The 15963-nt window shown below is 37.7% G+C and overlaps 3 protein-coding genes across 6 annotated transcripts in view; 1 reads left to right on the plus strand and 2 right to left on the minus strand.

The window, feature by feature from the left end:
• Positions 1-344, plus strand: part of LOC105177507 — a 4570-nt gene extending 4226 nt beyond the window's left edge. Inside the window, 1 exon segment of the mRNA XM_020699125.1 lies at positions 67-344. Within this exon segment, the coding sequence (XP_020554784.1) occupies positions 67-344 (278 nt within the window).
• LOC105177380 (GPI inositol-deacylase A) lies at positions 655-11218 on the minus strand. 4 transcript variants are annotated; one of them, XM_020699083.1, is made up of 20 exons: positions 11060-11218; positions 10726-10815; positions 10283-10645; positions 9677-9919; positions 8827-9017; positions 8570-8741; positions 8022-8159; positions 7759-7948; positions 7236-7381; positions 6702-6878; positions 6502-6612; positions 5970-6089; positions 5715-5865; positions 4752-4915; positions 4584-4670; positions 3825-4153; positions 3516-3597; positions 3110-3249; positions 1973-2222; positions 655-1165 (listed from the first exon to the last, which is right to left on the minus strand). In XM_020699083.1, exons 3-20 carry the CDS (start codon positions 10607-10609, stop codon positions 833-835), a joined length of 3351 nt encoding a protein of 1116 aa, XP_020554742.1. In that variant the 5' UTR covers positions 10610-10645; positions 10726-10815; positions 11060-11218; the 3' UTR covers positions 655-832. The 4 variants fall into 4 exon arrangements, with proteins under 4 accessions (XP_020554742.1, XP_020554741.1, XP_011098811.1 ...); XM_020699082.1 differs by having other exon boundaries at positions 1973-2246; XM_011100509.2 differs by lacking the exon at positions 10726-10815 and having other exon boundaries at positions 1973-2246; positions 11060-11206.
• LOC105177381 (probable carboxylesterase 16) lies at positions 12866-15795 on the minus strand. The gene is made up of 2 exons (XM_011100511.2): positions 14491-15795; positions 12866-13618 (listed from the first exon to the last, which is right to left on the minus strand). Exons 1-2 carry the CDS (start codon positions 15357-15359, stop codon positions 13078-13080), a joined length of 1410 nt encoding a protein of 469 aa, XP_011098813.1. The 5' UTR covers positions 15360-15795; the 3' UTR covers positions 12866-13077.

Genomic DNA, 15963 nt, shown 5'->3' on the forward strand with positions numbered 1-15963 from the left:
AATGCAATGCATCAAGAAGCAGCCATTCTTCCCGTAACAGAGCTTTTGAAGCCTTAAATAGTCCAGAATCTGAAGGCAGGGGTGCAGAGAGAAGAAGTCATCCTACCAGAAGTCGGATTTCTCGACCTTCTGGAATGTTGAATAGAGGAGATGCTGGCATTAGGACAGCATTGCCAAGCCAGGATGAGGATGCGGCATTGGCTTTAAGACTGCAGCGGGAAGAATTTATGGAGGCTTTTAGGGTACCCGAACAGCATAGAAGCTCATTTGCAGTGGCTAGAGCTAATTTAAGGGCTATGGCTTCTAGGGCCATTAACATTCGGATTAGGGGCCGAACGGATTAGCATAGGAAGAAACATTATGGTCAACTCTTCTGTTTTTGACACTGGTAAAAATGTGCTAATTTTTGTGAATAGCAGGTACAACCTATTTCCTCATTTGCAGTGGCTACAGCTAATTTAAGGTTATAGGGATATTAACATTCGGATCAGTGACCGAACGGATTAATTGGTGGCCTCCTCCATTGGAATGTCATATAAGAAACGTTATTATTATGATTTGCAACTCTCTGTTTCCGACACAGGTAAAACGTGCCAATTTTTGCAAATATTGCTACAAAGACCGGATAAAAACTATTTTTTTGGTGAGAAGACATCTCAAACATTAAAATCAGTATAATGTTTGACAAAGATCAGTGGTAAAGAATGGTACAAAAAGCATGTCATAAACTATCAAAATTCCATGTAGGACCAAGAAATACAGAATTTTACAAGCTCTCGAGGCTGCTGTGTGTACCTAACTGAAAAAACATCTCACGTACAACTGAGGAATGTCAATGTCTGTGGGAATGCTTTCTGCTCCTATGGTATGTCTCACCCTTGTTTCGGTTCCTTGTCTGGATGATTCTAAAAGCAAGGGAAATGACTCCAATTGCAGCCATCGCATAAAACGCCCTGTATGGTGCTAATGCCAAGGCTGAAAGATAGGAAAAATATCCACCAAGGAGATAAGCTAAACTTAGTCTGATTTCCCGCAATGGAATGCCAGGGATGGGAAACAGGAAGAAATTGAATTCAGGCTTAGAATCGCATAAACCATGCAAGATGACGCCAGTGCAAAGTAAAGAATCGTAAAACCATGGAAACCTCTGACCATTACCAGTTCGCTGCAAACATAAAGTCGCTATGTGAGTGCCAGAATATATTTTAAATGAGAAAATTACATAAGGCAAGGGAAAACATGGAAGAAATATCATTCTAAATGGAGATACAACTGGAGTAACTCTCAACTAACACAGATCAGGTTTTGTTACGGATTTATCGATGTTCAAGAGATGCAGCAAATGCTTCAGATAATGCATGAGAAATGTGCAAGCCGTAGTCAACACTAATCTTCCCTATTTCTCCTCTTTTTTTGGAGTATATTGATGGAGGCAGAATCAGGTATCAAAATACCAGTCCTCGTGTAAGTAAATAATTTGAGAAAATTAAATACCATATTTTTTTCATTAAAAAACACTGGTGCTTCAACAGACTATTGCTATGTCAATCACAAGCTTCATTGTGGTTAAAATTAATTTATTGCAGCAGAAGCAAGAAGGTCAAATCATGCCAGGCTTTGAAGAATAAATATAAAACAAAAGGCAAAAGACTACAAGATTTTTTTGAGATCTGTTATAATTTGAAAACACACCAACCTGAGATTCTACTGCTTAATCATTACCACAGAGTAATTTTTATACATGCAACTCTACCTAAGAAGCACATTTATTTTCTCTTTTCATAAAATTAGAGTAATGAGAAACCTCTAGTCTTCCTCAGCCAAACATTGAAACTCACTGTACTACAAGCATTGTTTGAAAGTTTAAATTGGCATTCCATCAAATAAAGATATGACGAAGTAGGGTTCAATATGGAAGTGAGCAGGTACTTTTAACATTTCAGGTGAAAAGATTGTGGTAACCACAACATACCTGAAGCCAGCCCACAAGTGAAGGGACAAACATTAACGTTGCAACCAAATGTAAAAGAAGCAAACCATGCCGGTGGTGGAAGACATCCAACTGCGTGTCACTGTAGCTTCTTGTTGACTGCGGGCTACCAGTGTGGGTCTCCTTCACAAGAAACAGTTTGCTAATGTCACCATCATGCTTGTTGTTGTACAGCATTGAGCCAGTTTCACCATCATTTCCAGATTCATAGAACTCCTTGGTGTTGACATGGCTGCGAAATGAAGCCATCAAAAAACTGTTTACAAAGAGAAAATGACACTTAGAACATATTAAACAAGGATAATTAATAAAATACCAAGTAAATTTGGCAAAGAATAGAAGTAGACAGCAAAAGAAACAGACCAAAGAACTTATCTCTCAGACAACCATAAGTACACACTACAGCCTCAAGAATTCAACATAGATTTTGTTGTTCTATTAGTCTCTAGTTGAGGAGTCAGGTACTTGGATATAGCCGAGGTTGTTCTTGCACTGAAGTCAATATTTCTAGTCTGACAGCCTCTGGAAAACAAGATTACTTACTTTATTCCTGTAATCCTGGATGATTAACTTTTAGGGGAGCAGATTAGCGTGTTTAAAATAAAGACCTTCACCCCCACCCCTGCAAAACCCAACATTCTGAGGGCTAGCCCCTCTAATTCACTTCTGGATTTAATTGCATGCTCTCAGACAAAAGTTACATCTAGGAAACAGGTCTCCTGGCCATATTGCTTATTGCTAACAAAATGTTGTGGCTGGTGCAATACTCAAAAGTTTTCTGTAATCCTTTGTCTCTATTGCCTAATCATGAATGGAATCTTTTTCTAGGTCATTAAAATGAAAAGAAAATGCCCTTCACAGCCTGTCGAAAAATTTCGGGCTGCTAGGTTGACCAAATAAGATTTACATCTGTAAACAGACCTCCAGTATGAAGCAGCTCTTCACTATGTACCATAAACTAATGTAACATGGTCAATTATTCCATGCACAACTCAACTCCGATGTAATAATGCTAAATGGCCAATGTAAATGAGAATCACAAGCGTGTATAAACATCTATTGGCAATTCAAGCATTCTAGTAAAAGCAATTATAAGGAAAGGAAACTGTCTGACGGTACCTAAACAGTGCGTTGTGGCAGCACAAAGCATGTGATAGGAGCAATACAAAGAGACCCAACGCTGGATGCACAAGACACACCAAGGCAATGGCAACCAATGATGTAATAAACACAGGATTCACCGATAAAATTCTTACCACCTGCTCCATGAAAGAGATTAGGTGAGGCATACAAGTCACCTTTAGATGATTGGTTCTCACAAAGCAACATGGAACTGTAAGAATTGAATTGCAGGAACTAATCAGGAAGTATAATCAAAGAACTGGAAACGTATCTTTTACTTGGTTCATTACTTAGCTTTTACCATTTCTAGAAATGTAGAAGCAAAATGAATAAGATACCAAACCTTCTTCATATTAGGATTCAGGATGCTAATTGTATGTCTTCACCAGAAGTGCAAGGTTACCTTATTAGAAGCAAAGGTTGATGACATATTGATGAACCATTGGACACAAGAAAAACAGAAATTCCCTTCCCATACTTGCCACCTACAAAATTGAACTTGTTTCAGCTTATAATAGAATATAATGAAGTCTCAATCTCAATTGCCATGGAAACAGGGAGTTTGAAGTTAAATTGCAAGGCTGTTTATAGAAACTTAGTAAGGACATGACATGTGGCTGACACAACTAAGACTTCGAATAGGAATGGCACTGCTCTGACGTTATAACTACACAGGAATTGTAGTCGAGCCAGTGAATACAGGGCTACTCACCGTTTCCTGATGAATACATGGACAGTGCCAGCCGAATAGAAAACCAATAGGGAAACTAATATCAGCACAACTATCACCCCATTTGCAAAAACGTAGCAAAGTATTGAGACGATAGAGAAACTTATAATCGGAGGAAGTGGTTCAGAGCTTAAGAAAGAAAAGAGCACAGCAAAAAGAATGGGAAATGTGACAAAGAAGGCAAATGGCTTTGGCATTCTCAAGTTCGATTCCACAGCAGATAGCACTGACGGTATCGGGTTATCAAGTTCCCATGCATACGCCTGCCGCATCAGTGCGAAAAACACAACAGCAAAGCAAAGACCACTGATCTGCATGCAGTTGGTTTCATTAGAACCAGAACTCAAGAGAAATTTATCAATCACAATGAATTCTAGCTTAAAACATATTGACAATCAAGTTTGATTAAACAATGTGATGAGTAATTTGTAGGCAGTAATTCAATCATTTTATGAGGTTTTCTGTTTCCGTAAGGCTTGAGAAAAGAAACCAAAAATATACTACATTATCAAACATCTAGGTCCAGAACTATGTTAAGATTTTTAATTCACCAGGTAAAAGATAGTATCTTATAATGAAAGAAAAATGTAACCAATTAGACAATACTGAACAACTCCTCAAAGGTAAAGGATTAGCATCCACTTTTAGAAATAGGCATATGACTAAAATTTCACAAACCCGTAAAATCCAACTGAACATTTTATTAGTTTTGAGAAGTGTAGTTGGTAGTAAAGAATATACCTGAGAGAAATATAAAAGCAAGAATCTACCAGCAGCAGCAGTGAGAGAAACACGAATAGTACTTCTATAAGAGCAATGTGGGTCTACCTACAGAGAAATTGCAGAGACAAATTATCCAAAATTATCTGGTGGAAAACAAATATCAATTCTTAAGTCGAGTGGATGTACCAGTAAGAAAACACTCGTCTTGTCAGACTCTTGAGAAGAAGTCCAGAGTGCTGGAGAGGAATCCACAACAATCGTTTCAGAATACAAATTCGGAAATACATGCAGACCAGATGTCCCATCCCAAGCAAGCGCCACAGGCGGGAAACAGCGAAGCCTACAAAGTCCTGCACTCCAGGGAATCAATCACTACATGCAAAATGAGAGCTGATGAGGCAACAAGATCCAGAGTTCTATTTGTAGATGCCAATAAGGCTTTTCTGGTAACTCCTAAATTAAAGAAAGCAATCTAACCATTTACAATCACAATAAAAATATCAGAAATAGAATAAATTAATTGTAGATTTGGCATTCTTATTCAGTTCAGACAAAGCCCATGGATGTCCAAACCAAAAAGAGTACAACCATATAAGCCAGAGCTAACCATCAATCCAGGAGGGATTTAATAACCTAAATGTAAAAGCTGTCTTACATGTGTTCAGTGATGAAGCTTCAAGGTGATAAAGGAGCATACGAGTGCCTATACAGTGAAGGTCAATTGTGGCTGTCAGAGTATTGAGTCGCATTTTTGTTAACATCTGATTCTTAAAAAGCTTTTGTCCTGCCTGAAAGGTTGGTTGTAGGTGGTTGCTTTAAGATGTATTTTGCATGAAACCACACCTGATTAGTTTTCATGTTAAGTAGGAAGCTTCATTGTCTGAAAATTCCAAGAGAAAGCTATCATGTAAAAGATTTTAGTAAATATGGATATAAAGTTTTACAACATGCCATACAACCAGTGAACCACAGATTGTCAACAGAGTCACAGCCCTGCGGAGTGAGAGAAAGTCCACTTCCCCCAACAATTTGGAGTGGTTGAAAATTACCAAGTTTAAGACGAACTTTCAAGAAATTGGGACAGCTCAAAGATCATACAAGCCAATTACTGAAACTTGTGGTATGGGATTGATGAGAGAGGACACTTACTACTAATTTCCAGATCGCCTGGATCTTCAAATTCAGATTTCTTAATTCCACAGCCAGTTGATTCAAGGGATAAAGAAACAGGAAGAAGGCCTAAGCTAATAGAGAATGTAAGATTGAGAGTAAGAGGATGATCCTCCTTCAAATTCACAACCTGCAAAAAAATGAAGTCAAACAACAATAAGTCACTATTACCCAAGCAAGTGTCCAAGTTTCCTAACTTCACCAGTGGCTAAGCTATATCTCGGAAGTCTTAACCTTTTCCGAAAACACTGAATGAATCAGCCGGTAAGGAGAGAATACTTGCTCCCCATCCTTGGGATTGAAAAATTGCCCAACTCCCATAGAAGCAGCAGGTGGAGGTCTACCTGAAACAGTCTGATGAGAACAGGAAGTTAACGTACTTAAGTTACAAGTTACCCTCCAACCCCTAACCCCAAAAGAAAATTAGAGAAGAGCTTATTTGCTCATTATATTAATGATAGCTGCACAAGTATGTAAGAAGGAAAAGGAGCAGTCTTTCTAAGTATTAGGCCCTTCTCGTATTAGTTGTTCTTGTCAAAAAGCTCCAAAACTAAAACTAGTCTGACAGTTAACCTTCATGAGAGTCAATGCAGTAGTTTATTTGCGGATACTGATAAAAGAGAGGGGCTTCTATGATGAAATTTAGACCAACAATCATTAAGAAATGCACATATTGAAAAAGCAGTTTATTACAAAACCTTACATAACATGCATAAAACATATACCAATGCCAAAAAAAGAAATCATAAGCTTTAAGAAAATATACCGGGCGAGGTGCCACAGAGATTGTCAGGAACCTGAAGCCATGCATATCCTGAGGGCTCAACCAAAATATAGCAGATGGAGGAGCTTGCTCAGTTTGACCACCTGGCTCAATCTTACAGAACAAATGAGCATGCTCAGAAAGGAGTCCATAAATTTGGCGTGCTAAAACCCTGTCTATAACAAGGACGTAACATATAATACCTGCCTCGGAGCTGGTCCAGATGGAATATGCACCATTTTTGATGTGACTTCCACGACATGTTTGTCTGTTGAAAACACTGATGCTGATGTTCCCTTCTCGCGCCAAAGATGAAGTCGCACGCCAGAACAAGGTGAGAGATTCGTGACAAAAACAAAATGATCTTTCCCACCTTGACCCTGAAAATTGAAAGAGCTCTATGAATTGAACCTGATGGGTTATCAGCATTATAGGCCATCATTTTATTGATAGGGCAAACACAAAGCTACTAAACCTCTTATTTCAGAGAAAGGATAAATTTGCTTAGCTTTTAGGTTATAGGCCTCATAATAAATCAAATTATATAAATTACAGGTGGGGCTATATTTTACCGAATTCAAAAGTTGTCATAAAATGCCCAGATTCACGAAGATATAACAAAAAGCCATAAAATTAATAGGAGATCACGTAAGCTCAGATTGAGAACCCCAGTGCCCACTCCCACCCTGATGAGGTCCAAATGTAAAAAGTTTCTGAGCTCTCTACATGAAGCTAACCAGTTTCTGAATATCCAACCACCGTCTTCTCCCATCCATAGCTAAAACAGTGACAGTATTGGTTTGGATGTAAAGGTCTCTTTCAAGTCCATCCTCACTCCATTGGCTATCACTTGGGCAACCAGAGAGCCTGGGAACCTGCAATCCTGCTCACAGTTGTCAAAATACGTTAAGATTACTTACTCCAAAATATAAAAATTAACACCACCAAGAAGCTGACTCTCAGAACAAGTATCATATAAAATTGAGACAATATTATACATTAAAGATACTATAGAATAGGTCTCATTTTAGCAGACGAATACTTTCTTTTCTCTTACTAAGATCATCCATACTCAGAATTCTCAAAATGCCAAAAAAATAAAAGAAAAAGGGTTAGATGAATAGCATGGGGTATGTAAGAAGTAGCAACAGTTCAACTGCTCTGCATTCAATACAAGTTCACCAATTCTAGCACATGAAGTTCACATCAAATTTTCAGCCAGCTTGTGAATGGAAGTAATAGAACTTAGATAGAGGATACCAGAATCAACTTTTCCCTTTTGATCGGGGAAATGGTCAGAATTCTGCGGTAGTTGTAATTTCCTCGACGAAATAAAGTTCTGGGGAATTCCACTATGAAGCATTTTGGTAAATATTCCAAGTCTTTGTCGTACATCACCAAAAGGTTGACCTGTCTTTGTGTTCACCAGACTGAGGAGAGTGTGAGACACCTAAAAAGTGAGCATTATTTCAGGACTGCTTATGCTGTAACAATAGTAGTTCCAGTATAGCAATACTACTTACTTGCACAACAAGCTGATTACACCATAAGATAACCTGGTGCTCCATTGACAACCACACATTCCTCATTCCAGTGCTGCTTATCATAAAGCCATGTGTAGGAGGAACAATACCATCAAGGGATTCTAACTTTGTGCGAACCTAAAATTGAAAATTGGAGGTGCAAGCAAACATATATCATGATCATCTATCAGAAATGGGCTCAAAGAGCAACTTGTAATTGGAGGCATAAAACAACTACAACTTCAAGAGAACTATTATGGAAACCAATTCCCATAGATAAGTGAAACATTAGAATGTAAAAGCAAGAAATTATAATTTTCCAGGACATGCTGCCCACATCATTATCAACAGACTAACTTCAGGATAAATGTCATGAACCACCATTAGATTTTTGTAAATTACTCATGCATTCCAGAGAGTTCTAGCCGGTACACATGGGTAAAGCAAATCCCATAGAATTCTTGAATAACATCACAAGAGAAGTAGTTCAGAAGTTTACTTTTAAACCAGTCACTAGTTCATTCCCATAGTATAAATAAACATTGTACCTGGTAATCATTATAACCACCGGAAATAGAGACAATGATGACATGAGACAGCGAAGGCTCAGACATGGAGTGTCCAGTTCTAGAGGTTTGGACCTCATATCCTTTCCTCCATTCCTGATTCACGAGTGTATAATAATGGCCCAAGGACGGCTGCAATGGAACAGGAGGAGACCTGGAGAAAAAGATAAAATTACTGACAACTACACGCTTTTGAAAACCAAAAAGAAAACACTAAAGACACTATTAAGAAACTTTACTGGTGTGGGGTGGAAAGTGTCAGAACAGTTTCAACAGCAAACTTTCTCAAGTGAGGGTGCACCACTGCAGCCCTAGCAACAAAACCACCCATAGAGTGACCAACCAATATCACACTTTTAGGTAGAATGCCAGAAATAAAAGCTCCTTCTTTTGCGCGAGCGTCACGAGATTCTTTGTACTGATCCAAAATCTACAACCATGAATGTAACTGCAATTAATGGAAATCTGAGAGAACATAATGTCATATAAGATTATCCCGTAAAGAGACAGAATGAAACCAGCAACAGGAAGAGAATAATACTAACTTGGATGAGTTTGATTCAAAACACAAAGTAAATAAGTTAATTTTTAAGTCAAGACAGCATAAACCATTTCCAGATTTAAAGACACTGCTGGTCAGAAACCTACTCCACGAATTCAAGTACATCCATTCACCCACAATTAAAGTGAATAATTAGCACGAATAAGTTACATTTATGATTAGAAGATGGCTAACTTTTTCTGGTAACAGAAAGTATCAATCAGTTTTGGAGTTAGATAAAATGCTGCCTTGTTTTCCCACTCACTACAACACAATTATCCAATCGAAAGAAAATAAAGACTTTCTCATGTGACGAAAAAATGGTCACCAATTTATACGAACTCCATAGCAAGGGAAAAATTTTATAGAGATCCAATACTTCACATATTCACCCTACGCAAAACACAATCGAGCTATGAAGGAAGGTACATAAGATTTTCTTATCATTTCCAATATTTTTACTGTGGATAATATTGGTCTAGGTTTATTATAATCCAACCTCAACACACTTTCGTCATGATTTCATACAAAAGTGACAAAAGTGATACCCTGTGAATGGCATATACTACATATTCTGAGTGTTCCTGAAGTATCCGACCATCCATTGCAGAATGTTCACCTTCAAGATCCACTGCAAACCAATCAAGCATGGAAGTATATCGACTGGGTAGCAAAATGTCAGTCAAATCAATATTCTGTCCCTCTTCCAAACTTGGGGAAGCTCGGTAAGAGTCCGATTCAAGTGGACCTGCTTGGAAAGCCCTATCAGATTCTGCACCCAAGGATCTGACCTGTGTAGATGCAGGAAAGCATACATATGTAAATAACCAATTAGGAGAAGATAATGAGAACTTCGACACCTACAAGATTGATCCATCTAAGATAAGTTGCACTACTGGAGTACATATATATGACATCATTATATGAGTGAATCCTTGAAAGCAGAAACTTCCAACTTCACTATATCTAGCTAGTTCAGTTCACATCTGTATCAGATATGATACAAACTGAGAAAAAATCTCAACCTACGGACACAAAGCTTCTAGTTAGAAGAGGTTCACAAATATACAAAAAAAACCAGATCACACTATCGGGCTAATTTAGCCAAAACAGAAAGGAAGATATGTAGGACGATCAGTTAGCAAGAAGCTTGCCTGTTTGTAGCTTCCACCATTGCCAGGGATGAATAGAACAGGAATACCATTAAGCCTTTTAAGATGAGAATCGTAATCAATCTTTCTCCAACCTTCATGGTACAAATACAATCCATATTTCGCAAAAGATGCATTCCCTGGCATGGGGATGGGAATGTATGTGGGATACATATATGTCATGACACAGCCATTTGATATTGGTTTCAATAAACCAAAAAGACCCGCAAGGCCAATCCATATAGAAATGACAACCACAATCGCTGCTCTACATTTCGTCTTGTGACCTTTCATGTCTGCGCCACCTCTAAATCTTGTACCCAAAATCATCTTACCAATCACCAGCTGCAAACCGGAGTTGCCATCCTAAACGAACCACCAAAAATCGAATGAAGCCGCAAATCAGAAGAGAAAAAGTAGACCTCATGTCCTAACAGTAAGCATACCAAACAACAGAAGTGGCTGATCAATCAAATCACAACCCCAACGAACACTCTACCAAATAATTCTTGCTCCAGTGAAGTAAATTATCAAACCTGCACACCCGTCCCAAACACACTTAATCAAACATCCAAAACAATTTACAAACTGATGGCATCAAACCTCCCCGGAACACAACACAAAAAAGAAAATCATCACGCCATTCCAGACATATCAAAATCCGCAGTTTCCAGCCCAAATTTCAGAACAAATACAATGCAGACAGATTCACAGCTGAAACCTTACTCCACGAATCAAAGGCAAAAAAGAAGAAAGTTGAAGGAAAAAGAGATGATTTACCTGAAAGTATGAGATCCAGCTGAAAAATAGTGGAAAGTAGCAGAGTGGGGGAGTGCTAATGCTTATCAGATGCAGAGATTTCCCTTAATCAAGGAAGGTGGTTGTTTAATTCATCAAAAACAGGTCTCTAAATTTAATTAAAAAGTTTGAAATGGGTATTCCAATAGTGTTTTCACTCTAATCTGCCTTTTGGGCACAACCTGGGGCGACAAGCCCTAAGAATGGACCCCCCCTTGGGCCCAAATTCAAATTTTTAATATTTATTTACTGCATATTATTAATTTTTATCACAAATAATTTGTCCATTTCTATTTATTCCACTATATAGTTACTATATTTAAAAGCTCAAATATATAGATTAAGTTGTAGAAATCTTAAATCTCCTAAATTCATATTTCAAATATTAATTTAAGTTTAAATATATTGTCAAATTTCTCAAACAATAATAAAGTATTTGTGAATACATTAAACATGACTGTGCTAACCGTAATCTTCTTTAAATTTAATAAATCCTTATCCAAGCCCACTAATCTCTCAAACTCCATATGATTGTGTAAAATAGAGATCACGAGAAGATACCTATTATAATTATTTGATGCTTATACGGAAGTTAAACTCGCAAGGATGGCAAAATTTATACTTGGGTCATTGAGGGTATATACATACAGGTATGATCAAACTGTATGATATTGCATTAACTATTGCTGAAATATTAAATATATGATTGTAATAAATTCATATATATCGAATTAGATCAGTTCGAGTTGAGATCGGCACGACTTAAAAGCAAGTTTCAAACCGATTAAGGTAAAAAGATTGTGATTAGGAGTATTTTAAGCGGGTTGGAATTTATAAATTTGGTTAGACATCAATAGTAGAAAATATTTAAATATAGTTGTACGTTAGTTTATGAAAAGGTAATAATGAACAATTTGAGACGCAAATTTGAAAGGAAAGTAGTATATATAATGAGAATTGAGATGAACGGGTGCAAAAAAACATAAATGATTTGAACTAAATAGGAGCATCATAGTTAAGTAGGCGTGCAGATGGGGTATGCAGCTTTTCCCACAAAAAGGTAAACTCTCCACTTCATTTCACTGTCTTTCTGGAAAAAGTAATAAATAGATAAAGAATTCTCGTCTGCATTCAGCGATGTTTGTATGTTACCTATTTGTGGTTCGACTTTATTTTATGACAAAGGTATGAGACAACATAGCATTCATTTTGTGAAAAAGGTTATGCAGGAAAGATAAGTCTTCAAATATAAATTAGATTCCTTATGCCCCAAATCACATTTAAATTATGTAATGTTTACATGGATATTTAGTATCATCAACTTTAAGTTTGTTGTATTTTCTGAAAAAGAATATCCACTCAGTTTGTCAACAAAATTTGAAAAAAATAAAAATAAATAAATTACAATTCATAATTTGTAAGAATATTTTGATGAATTCACTACAAAAAATTGATAAAAACTTATAGAAAAGTAACAAATTGTTAGACGATCATTAAAATTCAGGAGTATTTATAATTATACAAGTAATTTACCCAATATTAAATTTTGAATACAACTAATATCAATAAGTTATGAAATAGTCATTGTTGTATTTGGGGAAAGGTATGGTTCTAAGGTTAACAATAGAATTTATATTAAGAGTTAATTCATTAAATTTAAATTAGTAGAGGATCACTGTATTGCAACTGGTACATAACAAAAACATTACATCAGAGGATGGGAGAAGAAGCGCTCCCTATAATAATACATCTTCATTATATTCAAAAATGTTGACAAAAGGCGCCCACTCTGACTTCCCAAACTTGAATAGGCTACAATCAAACTCAATTATGCTCCTACTCTCAGTAAAAATGGCTATCTTACACAAGGAGGAAAAGGGAAGAAAATAACTCCTATTTTTCTTTCTGGCCATACACATCACAGATGACAAAACCCAATAAGAGACGATGATGATTGGCAAATACAGGCTAGTGGCATTTGTATGGATGTTACAACCAAGTCAATAAGAGAACTCATAACCTCTAAGTGAGATATATTTCTTCACCCAGATGGCGATATCCTCAGCACAGGCCTGGGCTTGAGGGGTCTTAAGAAGCATGTCTAGAGTTGCAAATTCATGAACTGCATCCTTGTACTCGAGAACGGGGGCATCAACCTTTACCTTCCGGAGCTCCTCTGAGTAAGCAATTGCCCTATCTCTCATCCAGTCATGTTCAGCAACGACCGTCAGTGTAGGAGGCATCTGCTTTAAAGGAGGTCCTGCTCGGTTGGGAACAAGTGGGTTGGCAGCAGGGTGATCTAGGTTGAACTCCTCCTCAGGTAAGAAAACTTTCCATGCCAATTCACACATAGCCTTGTCGTAGAAGTAGGAGTTAAACAGCTTTTCTTCTGCTTGTTTTGGTCCACTTCCATTGAAAAATGGATACATTAGAACCTGGGCAACCACCTTTACTGGGTCCAAAAGGTTACCAGCCTCCACGGCTTTCCTTGTCACATAATCAGCAATATTTCCTCCACAACTCACCCCAAGAAGTACACACCTGCTTCCATACAAGGTCAAAATAGAGAGCAACTCAGGAAAACGTTATTTCTTCTTCTTTCTCCCTTTATTTATTTATTCCTTTGCAGTCACGTGCTTTACAAATATCACAAGTGCAAACAATTTGTGATTAAGAATGTCAAAACTTTACAAGAAGTTATCCAAACACCATACAACAAAAAAAATTGCAAACCAACATAATTTCAATGTAAAACAATACAACTCAAAAACAAACTCCAGACAGTAATTATCTCTACGTAGATTAATCAAGAACCAACTGTTGCTACATCGAAGGTTGTATTTTGTATTAATAGATGCCGTCAGTCTTCATCAACAACATATTATATTTGACTCACCAACCTAAGCAATTAGAAAAACTCCAGTGCATCATTCAAACAGAATGGAGTCATTTCACACATACTCCTTGTTATAGTTCAATGATACAAAAGTACATGCATTTCTAGTTCCTGCAAGCTACATTTTCAGCTTTCCAGTTAAAAATGTAATCAAACAAAAGAAAGCCAGAATTCAAAACCTAACATTACTTATCCATCCAATGCCCAAGTTGGAAGATAGAATATAACAACATAAAAGATGATAATTATTCCAAACCACAATTCTTGCCATGTTAGAAGACACATCATTGATTGAAGTGGTTACCTTCCTGTTAAATTGAAACAAGGTGTAGACCTGGTATGTAGAGAAAGAAACACAACTGACTTAATCTCAATTATAACAATGAACCGATTGAGTAATATATGTTTCCATATCAGAAAAAATTTAGCGCAAATGATCCCGATAAGAATTGCGACAACTAAAAACCAACACGTAATAAAACACAAAAAGAAAGAGAGAAAAAAAATCCAGACCAACCTTGATGGATCCCCATGAGCAGCCAACCAAGGCTCCACCATTGAAGCACCAAAAGCATCTGCAACATGCCAACTACTCTCGGACCTCCTCGAATCTGCCCCTCCACCCATACCCAACGACTTGCTACATTCAGCCAGATTTGCCTGCTTTGCTAGCCAATGAAGCACCTTCAACCCATCATCGAATGCTGCCGGGTACTTATTCTCCGGTGCCAATCTATACCCCACTGCCAATACAATCACATCGCAGAATTTCGCGATCCGCCTACAGAAAAAATCATTTGCCACTGAATCATTGCTCCCACTAACAAATCCGCCACCATGAAACTGCAACATCACCGGCAATCTGCGACAGTTATTCCCAGCCGGATTATACCCTTTGTAACTTCCGTTTTCCGATTTCAGATTTGAATCATCAGCGCTACCTCCATAACTCTTTCGTCTATTGCTATTATCAATAGACTGAACACGCTTAACAACTACAGCGCCATTGCTGCTGGAGACGGCCCCATTATTCGATGATCCATAGCTGCTGCGACGATTTAAGACTTTATTTTTATCAGATCGAGGATCCAACATCCTGGCCCGGGATTTGTTTAAGGTGTCCGGGGAATTAAGGCAAGTATCAGGAAGAAAAATACGAATTGCGAGAGATGTTAAAGGATCAACATGTATATCTTTGGTGGCGACGCCGTCGGTGAAGGACGGATTGGCAGCCGCAGCTGTCTCTTCCTCCGGCCGCGACGTGACACCAAATGTACCTCCTCCGCCGACGGCGTCATTTTCGGACCCCTGTAGTCGACTTTGCAGCCGATGCTTTAGCATAAACTTGAAAAAGACGCTGTATAACTTCACCCCAATGCTTGGCATTTCCCCGCAAAATGTAAAACTATGGTGTGCATAAATTATGTGTACACACACACACACACACAATTCCTAAACTTCTTCTTCTCAACCGCACATTCGACCGATTAATATAAACGGGACATTCAATCGCGACCAAATTCAAACCCGGTGGTGTTAAATGCTCGGATTTCACATCGAAAAATTAGGGCTTTGTTTTTAGTTTGGGAAAAACTGGAACCAAAAATCCAAATAATTTGGAGAGAGAGAGAGAGAGAGAGAGACAGAGAGAGGTGGGAAATCTACTAGTAATGTATGTATGAATTGGTGATAAGTATTGAAATCAGGTAAAGGAAAAATTAATATAAATAAAATGAAATCGGATCATCATCATCATCATCATCAAAATAGAGAGAGAGTGACATGATGCAGCCTTGCGCTGTTTCTGTTTTCTTGTTTTTTCTTTTCTTTTAAATTTGGCTTCGTGTTGTCATGTGATGTCCGTAGAGTGAGTGGTCCGGATCAGGTGTCACTTTGTGTGCGTGCACCGGTGACGTGGGTTTGCTGTTCGTGATTGTACCTCAAGGAATTGATAGAAGAAAGTCGTAATGTACCACTCTAAGGAAAGGTG

Source organism: Sesamum indicum, linkage group LG15 (genome assembly GCF_000512975.1).
Source record: "Sesamum indicum cultivar Zhongzhi No. 13 linkage group LG15, S_indicum_v1.0, whole genome shotgun sequence".
NCBI classification, from domain to species: Eukaryota; Viridiplantae; Streptophyta; class Magnoliopsida; order Lamiales; family Pedaliaceae; genus Sesamum; species Sesamum indicum.